At 44.4% G+C, this 16,748-nt stretch overlaps 1 protein-coding gene across 1 annotated transcript in view; it reads left to right on the forward strand.

Annotated features, from left to right (window-relative positions):
• Positions 1-2,388: 2,388 nt before the first annotated feature.
• The window catches only part of USH2A (Usher syndrome 2A (autosomal recessive, mild)), a gene marked incomplete at its 5' end in the record, with an annotated part of 716,575 nt that continues 702,215 nt past the window's right edge, over positions 2,389-16,748 (forward strand). The window contains 2 exon segments of the mRNA XM_015424093.1: positions 2,389-2,584; positions 4,619-4,749. Coding sequence (XP_015279579.1) covers positions 2,389-2,584; positions 4,619-4,749 — 327 coding nt within the window.

Genomic DNA, 16,748 nt, shown 5'->3' on the forward strand with positions numbered 1-16,748 from the left:
AAGCGGGGAAACCCCTGCCCAGACCTGGGCGCTAGCAACCCTAGGTGATTGCTAGAGAGGCATGTTGTCATTTATGGATTTTCTTCAGAAGTGAATGCCATCATGCCAACAGCAACTTTTTAGCTAATTTTTCTCTCACTGGCCCATAGGAGCAGAAGGGGGGGGGAGGGGCTACCAGTGGGAAGTTTTCTGCTTTAATAGTGGGAAACCTGTCAACCCTGTTTGTAGATGTTATCTGAATGCACAAAAAGTTACACACAGAAAGATTATGTATCTAGTTTCTGCAACTGTGCATAAAATGCTCTTCTGTTCTGTACCTCACAGTTTCCATCTTTGATAGTGTTAATCATATGTTTAGGTGAGAAGGGGGACTGATTCCAGGAATTCATTTCTTCCTAAGAGGTGATCAGAGCTGTTAACACTATCCATCTGTTAGGATGAACTTACGACTGGCAATATGCATGAGACTTGCTGCTGTATGCAAAGATTTCTGGAGCAGGGCCATACCATAAAGACCATGGAACTTTTCTAGTTGCTGGCTAGCTACAGCATTAAATTTTATATAAATATATATAACAATTCTAAAGATCAAGAGCTCAAGAATTCACATTTTAAATTATAGGCTGGTAGTTACTATTATAAATTAGGATAGCAGGTTTGATGAAAGTAGGAGTGGAAAATATTTGAAATTCCTAAGAATCAAAGTTTGTGTGAAAAGCAGCAAATCTTTTAGCTGCTAAGAATGCAGATAGGACTTAAGTGCTGTTACCAAATTTACATAAATTTACATAAACCATTTGAGCTCCCAAGTGACCTAACTTAAGTATTAATGCCTGGACATGACAGGAGGACTGTAACCATGGTGCTTGCTCAACTTAAGTCCATTTCATTGCCAGAGTTACATGCTATTACCAAAAATTATAATTGCTCTTTTTGTAAGCAGCTATGAAGCCACTCAGTGGTTTTTAAGAAAGCTACCATGCATGTGTGTAACAGAGTATCTCTCTTCCAAGATCCACATAACAGTATTGCACTACTTTGAAGAATTCTTATAAAGGTTATATATGTAATGAAGTGCGGCTGTTAAAATAAACAAAAGCCATGGAAAACCACTATGGTTAAGTATTTGTAAACCCCATTTATTTCAGTGCAAGAAACCTAAGCATGTGCTTAATCATTCTATTGAAACCAATAGGACTTATATGTACGTTAAGTGCTGTCAAGTTGCTTCTAACTTATGGCAACCCTATGAATTACTGAACGCCAATACACACTATCATAAACAGCCTTGCTCAGGTCTTGCAGGCTGAGGGCTGTGGCTTCCTTTGTTGAGTCAATCCATCTCCTGTTGGGCCTTCCTTGTTTCCTGCTGTCTTCAACTTTTCCTAACATTATTGTCTTTTCCAGTGAGTCTTACCTTCTCACAATGTGACCAAAGTATGATAGCCTCAGTTTAGTCTTTTTAGCTTTTAAGGAGAGTTCAGTCTATAAGCACTAAAATTTGAGTTGTGCCTTAGAATTCTTATTGCTCTTGATTCATAGTATTTTATTACCCCATCACTCACTCACTCACTCACTCACTCACTCACTCACTCACTCACTCACTCACTCATTCATTCATTCATTCATTCATTCATTCATTCATTCATTCATTCATTCAGGGCCATAGTATAACCAAATGGTTTAGGAGGGAGCTTGCTTTTATAAATGGAATACGATTGTAGTATATTGCACTGTTTATTGTATGTATTATCTTGCTCTTATGACAGTGTCTTCCACTAATACTTTCTCTGCATTCTTTATGGTATGTCATAACTTATACTGCTTTTTAGTTTTTGTATTCCTAGTTCTATTGCATTGTTTATTGGATTTTATGCTGTTTTCTTGCATTGTTCTTCCGTTGTGTCTTCTGCCTTCATTCTCAAAGGAAGGCTTTAAATAAATAAAAAATAACTTGTAAGAATAAAGTCTTGTGAAAACCATGTTTATTGGAAAATATCCTGCACATCTTATGCATATATGTGTGTATGTGTGTGTGTGTATGTATTTATGTATGTTGGTATGTGTGTATTAAAAATACACTATACTACCTGGAACATCCAGTGCAGCAAATTGTGCATTGTGTTGCCTGACTGATTTAATTCTTGAATTCTTGTTGTTTTTCACTTAAATGGTTGTTGCTGTTGTGATTTTAAAACTGTTTATAGAACTGTAATGGATATTAAGAGTTTAATTGTTATTGTGATTGTTGTATTATGGTTTTGATGTTGTTTTTGGCATTTTAGTGTTATTTGCTAAGGCTTGGGAGCCAATGTTATAAAGTTTATGTTAATGTTGTGCATATGCAGATATAAAACCTTTTTAGAAAACAATTTCTTTTTATTTCAGTGTGATCGTTGCTGGCCACTATACAATGACAAGCCTTTTCATCCAGGAGATCAAGTTCATGTCTATAATTGCAAGCCTTGTCAGTGTTATGGCCATGCAGTAAGCTGTCACTACAACAGGACAATGGATCCTTTTCCTAATGAATACTATAGAGGTGGTGGTGGAGTCTGTGATAACTGTCAACACAATACCACAGGTAATTAACACAACAGAACAGAGTGCAGGGCCACTGTGGCTGTTGAAATCATTCTGAAGAATTGTTACATTTGAGGCTGAAATGTAATAAAAATTGTATTTTCATTGTATATAAAAATCCAAAGAATGGAATTGATTCCTACTCTGCAACAAACTGCGTATTTTGTATTTTTGAAAATGTAGATCTTCTGTATGTACTGTGAAGTGTGGATCTATACCCTCTACCACAGGTGTGCACAAGACCTGTATGTGTGTGTGCATAATGCTCTTGATTCCAGTGATCCTTCTTCCTGCTTTAGTCTATTATACATTTTATATATTAAGATGCACGGACTGGTGGGTGTACCTGATGGTCCACATCTACACTGTTTCTTTATTTCTAACTATGTGAAAAGGCCCTTATTGAAAATTATATTCAATCATGTTTGAGCACTGGAACTTAGTATACAATGAAAAGTTGTCAACCTGAGATATTGAGGCATCTCAGAATGACCGGACTATCTAACAATAGCTGTTCTATCCAATACTTAGCACACTTAAAAGAGATCTATTCTACAGTCAATATGAACCACCACCTGCATTCTAGTAGTTTACTAGACTGCTTCATCACCCTCAGGTTCTATGTAAACTAGAGGGGCCTATGCAGATGAATCAGCAAAAACTGATGTTGATGGTCAAAGCCGTTGCACTATTTCACAATTTAGTTAATCAAAGCTACCATCAAGGAGTGTTCTTCTGAGAACTGAGATGTCATTTGACTTCTTGAGTTTGTGATGATATTCTATTCTAAGATACTGTTCTAATTATATTATTTGTGCCCATACACTTGGAACAATATGTTTTCTCTGAATGGAGTGATCTGACCATGGTAATGGTATAAGGATGGGTCCTACCTGCTCTTTTCTGGTACAAAATAGAGGAAGGACCCATTTGATCCCTGTAAAATGTATGCCAGGGTTTGTGGGCTCCATGTGGACATGGGGCAATGCAGGAGGAGGTTGCATGGTGGCGAGGCAAGATCATCCCTTCTTCCTCTTCCACTAGGAGAAAATCTGATAGGACCCAACCCAATATCTTGGTTATTCAGACACCTGCTTTTCATGTGTTGGGTCAGTTCTTACTCAAAGTGGAAAGACCAATATTTGTTAGGCAGGACAGGAAATCCAGATTAGTCATGAGGAGTCAGTTTCAACACATACAACAAAGTGCCCCAAGACCACTTTGGTGAACTGAAGCAGGCACTGGCTATCTAAAGAAAAAGGTGAGCATATGGCTCTTCCCATGACTTGAACCACAGGCAAGAGGCTAGAATGGAAGCTTTTGAATGAACAGAAAACCTTTTGGTACTTTTTCTCTGTAACTTTTCATCCTTGTGAATAAGAGAGTAGGGTCTCTCAGGGTCTGTAACTCCTATTAATTGTTTCTAATACTACTATTACACATGTAGAATCAACTGTACAACAAGGTGCCTTGTGCATCAGCAGAATCTCCAGTCTAACCTAGACCTCCAGTATAATTTTCTGCTAGACATGGTTGGTTGACCAAAGGTTTTGGAGTGCCTTGAGCTATTGTAGAGAAGTTGCTTGAGCCATTATTTTAGGCACACTACTTATATTTATTTTTTAAAATGTTAATTGCAGAACATTTCTAACCTTGCACGCCCAACCTGTGATGATTTTGTGCACTATTTTTAGTACTCTTGGTGTTCCAAGGGTTTTAGGGAGAGCAGAGAAATTTTGAGGTTCAACAGTAATTTCCTTTTTAAAGTATAGAACAGATATCCATGCAGAATAGCTTTATAGGAGTGTTGTGTTATGTAACAGATGGAAGTTTAATGGAGTAAAACACAGTTTGTAACAGGTTCATTGTTTCATATGCTCTGGATCACTAAATTGGCAGGTAGAGATGAAAGGTGCATTAAAATGGACGTCCTGAAAATTATAGAATTCTCTCAAAGGAATAGTCTTTAATTTTGAATTATACAGCTAATTTTAATGAATTGGAAGCTATAATGCATAACCTTTCCTTCATGCAGGAAGAAACTGTGAGCTGTGCAAGGATTTCTTTTATCGGCATGTGGATGCAGATCTTTCAGCTGTGAATGCTTGCATACCATGTGAATGTGACATGGCAGGCACTGAAGCCACTAGCCACCTCTGTAATAAGGTACATCATTTTGACCCAGAATGTCAAAGTATTTGCTATCATCAGCTGCTCTTGGCTGTGCTTTGTAGGATAAGGTGGATAAAATTTTGGCTGAGAAAAAAAAAGTTCTGTTCCAAAATTACAATAGATTCACAGTGAACTCAGGTGAATTTCTTTTATTTATGAGTCTGCTTTTTTTATTTGTAATTCACCATACCTCTGAAGGTACATATGTGAAGACAGTGCTTTAAACCATTGCAAAATGCTTTATATACCATAAATAAATTAAATATTCAGACATGTGGACTATGAGATCATAGGAAGAACCATTAGCATTAACTGGACAATACAATGATTCAGTAAGCAGAATAGCTGGGAAAAACAGTGAAGACAGAAAGCCCTATCAGCATCTGCTGGTTATATTGCTGTAGCATGTAATTCAGGCAAATCAAGCAGTGAACAATCTGATCCTGTACCCAAAAATGATTGGGAGGGATTTGTGTTGTGGTGTTAGTGAGGATGTATATAGCCTGAATTTTAGAATATAGAAATTGGCATCATGGACTTACAAAAGAATCAGAACTAGACCAAAGCAAAAAGGGAGGGAGGGATTGAGAAAAGTGTCAGAATAGTCAAACTTAGGATAGCAAACCAAGCAGAGGTGGCAAACTGTTTAGGATATATTTAGTGGGCATGGGTGTAGCTTTTGTAGGAGAAGAGTTCCAAAACTGGGAAATCATTAGCACTTCTTCAGCAATATACAATATAAAGGGTAAATTCTTTGGCCACCATAAAACTTGCACTGGAAGATATTGAAAAGGATTTTTCTTTAGAGATTTACAGGTTATATATCATCTAGCCTACCATCTAGAGTACATTGGAATTAATGTAATATACTGATAATAACCTAAGAACATGAGAGAAGCCATGTTGGATCAGGCTATTGGTCCATCCAGTCCAACAGCTGGCCGCAGATGGGAGGGCGGGGTATAAATTTGATAAATAAATTAACAATCTGTGTCACACAGTGGCCAAAACTCAGGTGCTATCAGGAGGCCCACCAGTGGGGCCAGAGTTCCAGAAGCCCTCCCATTGTTGCCCCCATCACTGTCCCAGACATAGTGTTCCATCTATACCTTGTGGCTAATAGCCAGGCCCGTAGCTAACAACGTTTTGCTCAGGGGGCCCACCCACCAATGTTCCCTCTAAGCTGTGGAGTTTTGTGAGCAAAACTTCTACTTTGGGAGCTACTGCCATTAAAGTTGTGAGAGAGCAATTTGGCTGCCACATAAATTAGTTTGCTCTCTGGAGCCATCCTTCCTGACCACCCGCCGCCCTCGCCTCCACAGAAGGCCAGCCAGACTAGAGGGGGGGGCGCAAGAAAGCAACAGAGTCCGGGCTGAGGAGGGGGCGGAAATCCGAAGGCCAGGAGGGAAGGAGTCCAGCCCCAGCTGGAGGAGGAGGAGGGTGCCAGCCCAGCAGAGGTGATGGCACAGACCCGTCAGATCTCGGTTATCCCCCCCCAGCCAGGCTCTTCCTATGCCCGGGCTGCAACGGGACTTGCGGCCGGGGAGAGGCCAGGCAGGGCGCGCCTGGCCAGGAGGGAGGGAGGGACTCGGCAGCCTTCAAGGGAGAACCAGAGAGCGAGAGAGAGAACATGCCTTCCTGGGCGCCTCACCTGCCCGTCGAGAGCCACCAAGGGAAGGGAAACTCCTCGCAGTGAGGGAGGGGGCAGACCTTTCTGGCCGATCCTCTCAAGTTCAGAAAAGCAACACAAAACCACACCCGGCATCGCAAGGGATCCCTCCCTCAGCTGGAGCCAAAGGGAGCCACCGAGTGAGAGGGGGAAGGAAAGGCGGCTGCCTGCCTTGAAGTGGGGAAGTGGGAATCTCGTTTGCCCTCGGAATCCAGTGGCCTTCTGGATCTGCTCGGGGAAAGGACCTGGGAAGTTTGGGGGTGGGGGGAGAACAGGACAGGGAGCGCGGGCTTGCCTTCTCTGCGCCTGCGCCGTCCAGCCTCTTGGTGCCCTCCACTCCCTGCGTTGATGAAGCTCGCTCGCTTGGGAATCGTTTCCCCAGCTTCGAAGGAGTAGCTGGCTAATCGGGGACCAGGCAGAGACCGAAGGGCAACTTTGGAAGGCTCTGCTTCTGGATTGGGCAGGGGATCTCTCCAGAAACTTGCCTCTTGCCCCCCCACACTTCGGGGTCAAATGTGCCGCAGATCCCTCTCCATCCCGAAGCTCCACAGTGATGCTTAACCCAAGTTCCTCCTCCCCTCCACGGGAGCCTGGCCTTTCACACGCCCTGCCAAAAAAAGAAAGAAAGAAAAGAAGAAGGGAAAAAAGAGGAAAAAACTTGGGGGGGGAGGCAAAGGGACCGGCGCCTCCCACCTCCCATCAAGCCGCGTCCCACCGGCAGGAGGGGGGAGGGGGCCGGGGGGAGGAGGAAGGGGAGCAGAGGATCGGGGGAGGGGCCCGCAAAACCCACGGGGGGCAGGGCCCCATGCAGGCTATGAGCCTGGGAACCATCATTGCCAATCTCCAGGTGAGGACTGGAGACCACTCAAAATTACATCAGTTCCTCTGGAGCATTATATGCTTTTTCTTTGAACATGGACTAAAAACCTTATACACTACACATGGTGGTGCTGAAGTCCATGCTTATCGGACTCCTTCAGACAACCTCACTTCATATAGACCCCACTCTATGGGGGAATTATTTGAATGCCATGTCAATCGCATCTATGATGAAATAACCCATAATAACCATTGTAGATGAAGTTTTATGGGTGCATGTATGGGAATTTAGAAACTATATCAGATCAATCCATGTCCAAGAGTCACAGATTGAGGTGAAAGCCCCTGTTACTTTTGAAAATCTAGAAGATGAATTGTAGAAATGTGCATTCATTTCCGAAGTAATGAAAAAATGAACTGGGAAACACTCATTCATTACTTTTGTTGATGAAAAAGAATAGGAGTAACAATTAATGCCATTTATTTCATTTGTTTTACTGTGTTTTGCCTTAAATTGCACAGAAAACTGGATATCTTTCTCCTATCTGATACATCCATTTAATGAGAAGGAGGATCTCTGAAAATTTCATCCAAATCAGAAGGAAAGCTCAGAAATCATATCTAGAAATGTTTCCCATTGAAAGTATTGTGAACAAAAATGAATATCAACAAATGCAGTAATATAATGAATACGAACAAAACTGTTCAAATGAAAATGAATGCAAAAACAAAAAAAATTCAGAGTTGGAAATTTGATGCATACAACTGATCACCAGTTTCTTAGTTCCTTTACAGAAGTTCCCATGTGAATATTTGTTTCAAAGTGTGGGGGAGGGGGAGGGTACCAATGCTTTTAAATCCCTGATGTTCATTTAGTCAGGAATAAAAATACACAGTGCAATAATAACTCCATCTCAAAAGACTGGGCTGGGCAGTCTTTGGGTGGGTTCTGGTTCAGTCCAAACCTGGTTCAGTTTTTGTATTTTTGACTCACACTTTATTTTATGCAATGATGAGCAATCCCTTTATCTGGTAATGTATTGTGACTTTTCCTGTCATCTTGTGTTTGTTTTTTATGTTCAGTGGGGACATATTTTTATTGGTAGCTTTTATCCTTCAAGAGGCTATGTGAGCACAGCAAGATTTGATGACTTCTACCTGTGAAGAGCTCATTGCTGCCATGGAGTTTAGGCTTGTAAAGCAATGTGAAATCTAAAAGCACTCTACTTATTATATTGGCGACAATATCCTGAAATATAGAATTTGATTGTCTAGGCTGAACAGTGATACTTTTCTGACCAAGTACCTAAAGATTTAAATCCTTTAAAACTCTACCAACAACAATCATATGATGGGGTTAAGAACAGAAATAGAGAGAGAAATTAAATTAAAGTTTGAGATTCCTGCCTTAATGTGACAGTAACAATGGTAAGTAGATCTAGTTCCAAGCGGTAAACTAGTTTCTCTGTCTCTTTCTCTCTCTGTCTCTCTCTGTCTCTCTCTGTCTCTCTCTGTCTCTCTCTGGAGTGGTCAGACTGAGAATTGAGCACCAAACCAAGATTGTATTAAAAAAAAGAAAATAAGGAAAAATGGGTTGTTCTGTACAGCTCAATAAGGCATCAATAGACCGCTACAGTAGGAGGAAGGAAGAGTACGATGATTAAGAGGCATTAAAATAGATTAATAAGGCTGGAGAGTATGGGCTGAAATGAATTACATGAAATAGAAAGGCATTATTGAAGGCAGTGTTTCCAGGTCTGACCTGGGGAAGATGGAGTCATAAGGAATAAGGACCTTGGCTCATGAAAATTAATTGTCACATCACCAGGATAATTTTCAAGGAAAATGTGTTAAAATGGGCCAGAATATACTTTCTCTGCATAATTTACCATTCCCAGCAGTTCATCAACGCTTTTTCTGTACAGAACCAGTTATGTGTCATTTAGCCCAAATGAAGATGCAGAAGTCCAAAAAAGAGCAATCAGGAGTTCTTTATCCTTTGTATTCAAACAATACAAAATGTGTAGGAAAGGGGAAGTGGTTCTTCTGTCACAATAGCCCCAGTTTTTGTTGATGTAAGCGAACACAGAAAGGACACACTTGATGACAAATGGAAAAACAATGGGCACAATCCAGTCAGAGTTAAGCACTGTTAGGTCCCATTGATTTCAGTAATAGTGTATATAATTGAAATCATTATGTGATTGTACCCCTTCACATAGGGAATGCTACTGTGTGACATAATCTCATGCTGCAGGACAACATCTATGAATAACATAAGCAATGACAGGCTAATCATATGGACCTTTCCCATCTGGTTGGTATCTGGTCATCTTCATTTACGTTTCACGGTAAAGGTTAAGGACTGTATTTTAATGAGCCAATGATCCAGAGGAAAAGTGCAGTACTTGTATCCAGGAACATCAAGTGCCTTGACTGCAAGGCAAAACTTTTCATCTGATGCTCAAACTGGGCATTCTCTTCAATATTTATTTTGTTTACTTAAAACATTTACTTAGCCACCGTTCTACTTTATAGGAACTCAAGGCTGCTTAAAAGGTAAAGGTAAAGGTTCCCTTGCTCGAAAGCCAGTCAAATCCGACTCTAGGGTTGCGGTGCTCATCTCCGTTTCAAAGCCGAAGAGCCAGCGCTGTCCAAATACGTTTCTGTGGCCATGTGGCCGGCATGACTAAACACCAAGGCGCACGGAACACTGTTACCTTCCCACCGAAGTGGTACCTATTTATCTACTTGCAATTTCTTGCTTTCGAACTGCTAGGTTGGCAGGAGCTGGAACTAGAGATGGGAGCTTACTCCATCATGCGACACCCGGGTCTTGAACTGCTGAACTACTGACCTTCCACAGCCTGCAGTTCAGCGTCTTAACCACTTGAGCCACCGCAGCTTACAATAAATAAAACTAAAATACATACAAATACATACAAATACGTGTTTGGCATCAAAAACAGCAGCTGCACATATCTAGTTGGGGAAACAAATGTTTTGATGTCACCATGTCAGGCATTTTCCTGCCCCTGCTCCACACTATTGGCTGCCAAAGGAGGAGAATGCTCGAGATGATATTATACTACACAGAGGGCCAATTTTAGTGATTCTGAGGCCATGGGCAAAAGTCAAGGATGCCCAGGCCACTCTGGCCCAGGGTAGGACATTGTAGAAATCTGTTTGGCTTTGCCCTCTAAGGTCAGTTGTCTCCACCTGGGCAACACCCTCTGTTCTGGTTTACTGGTGTTAAAACTCCAAAGCCATGCCATCCTATCCTAGACTATCCCATATAATGGCTGCAGTAGCATTGCCCCCTAGAAGTTGGCCTCATGCACACCTAGCCCAGATTTCACCCCCAGTCTTCCTTGACTCCACCTCTTGCCTGCTGTCCAAAGCCCTTTCATTCCCTGGCATGCTAGAATATCTCATCCTTGCTGTGTAGAGAAATTCCTGGGAGAAGGAGGCTACAGAGCCTTGATGATGAACGACTGGGCAAGACTAAATCACACAGGCTGTTTTGTCCAAAGGGCACCCTGGCCTCTGGCCTCCCTCCAAAGCCCACTGTCAGGATAGGTGACACCAAGCTAGGCTTCTGAACCTCACTGAAGGTTACACCTGGTGCCTGCCTCCTCCAGCTTTGGTTGTAGAAGCCTTACTGCCCGCCATTGCTCTTTGCAGATGTTGCCCATACCTTCTGAGTCAATTTGGAGGAACAGAAGACAGGCCAAACATGTGGACAAGGGTGATCCAATAGATATTGTTTACCTTAACTTCCAGAAAGATTTTGATAAAGTTCCTCATCAAAGACTCCTAAGTAAGCTCAAAAATCATGGGATAAAAGGACAAGTCCTTTTATGGATCAAAAACTGGCTAATTAATAGAAAACAGAGAGTGAGTATAAATGGGCAATTTTCTCAGTGGAGGGTGGTAAGCAGTGGGGTACCGCAGGGATCAGTACTTGGTCCACTGCTTTTTAACTTGTTCATTAATGATTTGGAGTTGGGAGTAAGCAGTGAAGTGACAGGCTTGCCCATTGGAAACAATGGGAGGGGATTGAAGGCCGATTGGAGATAATGGGAGCCAGTAATGTCAATTGTCTTGCATAGACTCCATTGAAATACATGATGGCACAAAACTAGTTGCTATGCAAATGTGGAATGGATTTCCTATTAAGGTCTCTGGGCCCAAATAGAATACTCTGGGACTAGAATGACAGTCCCTAGAGTGGAATGACAGTCCCTAGCAATACAATCTGTGCCTTGGGACTGGAATTAGAAGTCCCAGAGTGGAATGACAGCCCCTGGGGGTAGCAGAAGTGTTCTCTGGCACCCGGGGGGAAGGCACCTGTGCAAGTAGCACTGAGGAGGAAGGGGATCACAGGTTCCCTGAGCCAGTGAGGAGAAGCCACTGCAGCTGGCAGACTCAAAGTATTTGGGGGTGGTTGGGACATGCTACCATGCAGGAATAACACGTGCCTGTCATCACCAAGGGTCTCTGTCAGCCACCCTTCCCTGCCCCCTAGCTGTGATGTTCAACATCTATCCCAGTGGCCGTTCCCATCAACCTAAAGTGCCCCGCCCCTCACGCCCCCACCTCGACACTACACTTCAAGGCCACGCTATGGCGGAATTGCCATGGATGTGGCCTTGCCAGCTACAGTTTCCCTCCACTCTGCTGCAGAATAACTTGCTCCTTAGGGAGCCATCTAGCAGTGCCACCCCTGTGCCATGGCTGGCTGCTGCAGCATGGGCGTGGCTCAGGATTGATCTGTAGGTGAAACACAGATCCTGTCTTGCCCAGGCCGCCTTTTTTTTAACCCATAAACTTTCAGCCAAATTGTTCTTTAGAAAGCTTTCAGAAAGAAACAATTTATGATAAAGATAATGTGGCAATAAAATACCCATGAAATATACAACAAAACATAATCTTTTTACATCATTTAAAACATCAAATAACAGTGGTTTGTATCCGTTTCTGATGTTGTAAAAGCCCTTCCATAAGCCGGATTGTGGGATTTCTGCTTATTTCTCCCTACCTATTTGCCCCGTTCATGAGGGTCCTCTGATCTCCAGCAACAAAATTTCAGGAGACTCAACTGTAGCAGAAAAGGCAAAGAGAATGTCCTGGTTTGCAAACTCCACTTCAGTCACAGATATTGATTATTAAAGTCATTAAAGTATTATTTTTTAAAAATAGAAATAATGTGAAAGGTGGGAAAATGAACCAAAAGCATGAAAAGGGGATGTTTTTACCTGGTACCTTAAGCTTGAATAGAGTAGGCACCAGGTGAATCACTGTGGGGAAGGAAGTCCAGAGATTAATCATTCCCGAAGAGAGAAAGCCCATTACATGGTAGCGAATGACCTTAATTCAGAGAGTGGGAGTACACCTCTCCAAAAGATCTTAGTTGATAGACAGGCTCATATGGATCAAGGAGACTTTTAAGAACTGTGGTCCATGAACATTTAGGACTATTGGTGTTATGTGGTGGGTTGCCGCATGGAGAGACGACAGACGACGACGTAGTGCATAGCACGCTTTATTGGTACACAACAAGAACGGGGGACAAACGGCCGGCAGGCCAACTATATACAACCCTGGGGACACACCCCTGGTCACCATTGGTGGGTTTGAATTTCCCGCCATGGTTCCCATTGGCTCCCCAGTGGAGGGACTAGGATCCTAGTCCCCATTGTTGTCCGAGGCTGAAGCTCCGGTGTGCGCGCTGGCCTCCGGTGGCGGTCAGCGGACACTACAATAGGCAAGTAGCAAATATACTCTTGGCCATATTCTTGAGTATGTGGGGTTGTACAACTCCAGGTTTTCTTAGATGAAACTGACTTCCTAAACCAGGCCTGGTTTTAGATCTGAATCTGTCTTGATCAGCCAGAGAGACAATTGTGTTATTACATAAAAATATTTGTGTCCAGAATTCAACAGGACCTAATAGAGCTTTTCCAATACATCTGAAGGATCATTCCTGTATCATGCTGTCAGTAGTCTTTCTGCTACATTTTGTAATAGCTAACTGCTAAACATTCTTTTTGGGCAGCACCACTCAGAGCATACTCTAGAAGTCTAATTGGGATGTGATCGGGACAGGAATAATTGTGAACACTTCCTGCTCTCAAGGAAAACTGAAACTGGGCAATTCAAGGAAACATGAATATTTACAGATCTATTTGCTTGCCCAGATTTTGAATCTGCTCATTTAGGAAGAGGGTGGTGCCATCTTGGACAGACTTGACTCGTTCATCCCCCATTGCCTATATTGTTGACAGTACTTCAGTCTCTGTCTGGTTTGAGATTTAGATTCTGGTTCTCATCCAGGCCATTACCTCTTCCTGTTGTTCAGAACCTCCACTCTGTCATGTGGGCCCCCTGAAAATGAGAAATAGAATAACTGACAGGTAACATACTGAAAATCTCTGAATAAAATTTCCCCTCAATTTCATCCAGCTGTTGAGCATGTGAAATGATAGAGCCTTGTGTGATTTCATAGCAGAAGTGCTATGAAGCCACTGCCCCCCCCCAGCTGATGTTAACTGTAATGTATTGAAATGATTACATGAATCACCTCATAGGACTCCCCTGTTAAGCTTCGAGCCAGACCAGGGCTCCTCTGAGCGAACTTCCTATTGGTCGCTTCGTAACAGCGACCAATCAGAACGATACCATTCCCTAGGAGGGAAAGACTCCCATTGGTCTTTATTCTAGCAATCTCATTGGTTGTTATTTGTAAATAGGCGTGGCTACATTAGCCCGGTTATGTTTAAAAGGAGCATAAGCTCCCACTGTTTTCTGTTCTGGTTTCTTACTGAGTTAGTGCTTGCTCGTTACTTCCAATAAAGCTGAATCACTTGCTGAATCACTCTAAGAGTCCTTTGTTAGCGCGATCTAACAATTGGCGACGAAGGTGGGATGTTAGAGCAGGTAGGCAGCCCTGCGGACATCCACACTTCGGACTCGGAAGAAAGCGAGCAGAGCACAGCAGCCGATCCGGCGGAGGCGCCACCAGCTCCGGTGCCCAAGTCTCCCCCGATGGCTGGAAGCCAGAAGTTCGAGTGCTTCGAACCCTCCTCAGAAGACTGGGACTCCTACCTGTCCAGGTTCGAGTTCCATCTGGAGACACACGACATTACAGACGAGGCCAAGAAACGGGCGTGCCTCCTGAGTGCCTGCGGGAAGGAAACCTTCGACATAGCCAGGTCGTTGGTGGCCCCAACTAATATAAAGACTGTCACCTACGCTGACATCACTGAGAAGCTTAAGGCTCACTATTCTCCACAACCGTCGGAGATCGCCTGCCGGCACGCTTTTTACAAGCGGAACCAGGCCGGAGGCGAGACCATCGCAGATTTCGTGGCGGCCCTTCGCAAAGCCGCACGACCATGTAATTTCCACAACGTGGAGGAAGCCCTCAGAGACCGTCTCGTCTGCGGTCTCAAAGATGAAAGGCTGCAACAGAGGCTGTTCGCCCGCACCACCCTGACCTGGGCAGTGGCCTACGAAGAGGCCGTGGCCGCGGAAGCAGCGGAGAAGTCCACGAAGGAGGTCCGCCAGCGGGTGGCAGAGCCCAGTATACACGCTCAACGAGACAGCGAGGGCGAAGACGCGGATGATGACGTCAACGCGGTTCGAGGCAAGCGGACCCCAGCGAAGACTACCAACGTCAAGCCTTGCTCCGGTTGTGGCGGGAAACACCAGCGCGACTCCTGTTGGGCTCGTGATGTCGACTGCAGAGCGTGTGGGCGGCGTGGTCATCTGGCCAGAGTCTGCAGATCAGCAAAGAAGGATCCCTCAACTAACAACCGGTCAGCGCAGAGGGGCACTCCAGTCAGCACCCAAGGCAAGACCCGTTCCTCAGCATCGGAAGCAAGCTGCCAGTTGACGGCGACCTTGTCGAGCGCATCGGCCGTAAATCGCACCAGCAGCCAGGGCAAGATCACCGTGACTCCACTCCTCGACGGCCGACCCTGTACAATGGAGGTGGACTCAGGATCGTCCGTGACGGTGATTTCTGCCGCGTCCTGGCGCCAGTTGTTCCCGAACCGAAGCCGGCGGCGGCTCCAGCCTGCGGGAACCAGAGTGTCCGACTTCCAGGGCAACCGAATTCCCTTGGCCGGACGGGACTCTGTTACTGTTGAGTATAAGGGGAAATGTGTTAAACTGTCATTCCTGATTGCAGAGGGAGACCGGGTTAACCTGCTAGGGTTAGATTGGTTTGAGCCATTGGGCATTGGTATTTCTGGGATTAACAGGATGTCTGAAAATAAATGGGGCATGCTGTACGACCTGTTCCCTGATGTATTTGCCGAAGGGTTGGGGAGGTACAAGGGCCCCCCGGTTGCGTTTGACTTAGATCCGTCAGTCAAACCTATTAGGTTGAAGTATCGGAAAGTACCTGTGTCTCTCAAACATAAGGTGGAAAAAGAGATTGACAAACTAGTTGAGCAAGGGGTTTTAGAGCCAGTACCATACAGCAAATGGGAGACCCCGATCGTAACCCCTGTCAAATCAGATGGGTCCATACGACTATGCGCCGATTACAAATGTACGATTAACAAGGCGCTGCAGCAACATTCGTACCCGGTCCCGGTAATAAGCCACATTTTGGCTTCCCTGGGGGGTGGCAAGATTTTCGCCAAATTTGACCTGGCCCAGGCATACCAGCAGTTGCCTGTCACCCCGGAGGCTGCCGAGGCCCAAACAATTGTAACCCACCAAGGGGCTTTTAAAGTGAACAGGCTGCAATTCGGGGTCAACGTAGCACCTGGGATTTTTCAGGGCCTCATGGAACGTCTACTAAGGGGGGTACCTGGCACAGTGCCCTATTTTGACGACGTGCTGATTGCGGGCGGGTCTGAACAGGAACTACTGGACCGGGTTAAAGAGGTCCTCAGGCGTTTTCAAAATGCCGGTCTCAGAGTTAAGCGCTCAAAATGCACGCTCGGGGTGGAAAGTGTGGACTTCCTGGGGTTTCGCATTGACGCAGAGGGAGTCCACCCCACGGATGAGAAGGTATCTGCAATCCAAAACGCCCCCAGGCCGGTGAGTAAGAAGGAGCTCCAATCCTTTTTAGGACTCCTGAATTTTTATCATGCGTTTTTACCGCATAAGGCATCAGTGGCGGCCCCTTTGCACGCGCTTTTGCACAAGGAGGCAAAATGGAAGTGGGGGCAGGCCGAGGAAAAGGCTTTTGTGGGAGTCAAGGAGCTGCTGACATCTAATGCCGTACTCACGCATTATGATGAACACAAGCTCCTGGTGTTAGCTGCTGACGCTTCACCTTTTGGAGTAGGCGCAGTTTTAAGCCATCTGATGCCTGATGGGAGCGAAGCGCCTATCGCTTTTTATTCTAGATCACTATCTGCGGCAGAGCGGAACTATGCCCAGATAGACAAGGAGGGTCTGGCGTTGGTAGCGGCTGTCAAAAAGTTCCATGATTTTATTTTTGGCAGACGATTTTTGCTGGTCACTGACCACAAGCCGCTACTGG

The sequence above is a fragment of the Gekko japonicus genome, unplaced genomic scaffold (genome assembly GCF_001447785.1).
Source record: "Gekko japonicus isolate JY-2015 unplaced genomic scaffold, Gekko_japonicus_V1.1 scaffold810, whole genome shotgun sequence".
Classification (NCBI taxonomy): Eukaryota; Metazoa; Chordata; class Lepidosauria; order Squamata; family Gekkonidae; genus Gekko; species Gekko japonicus.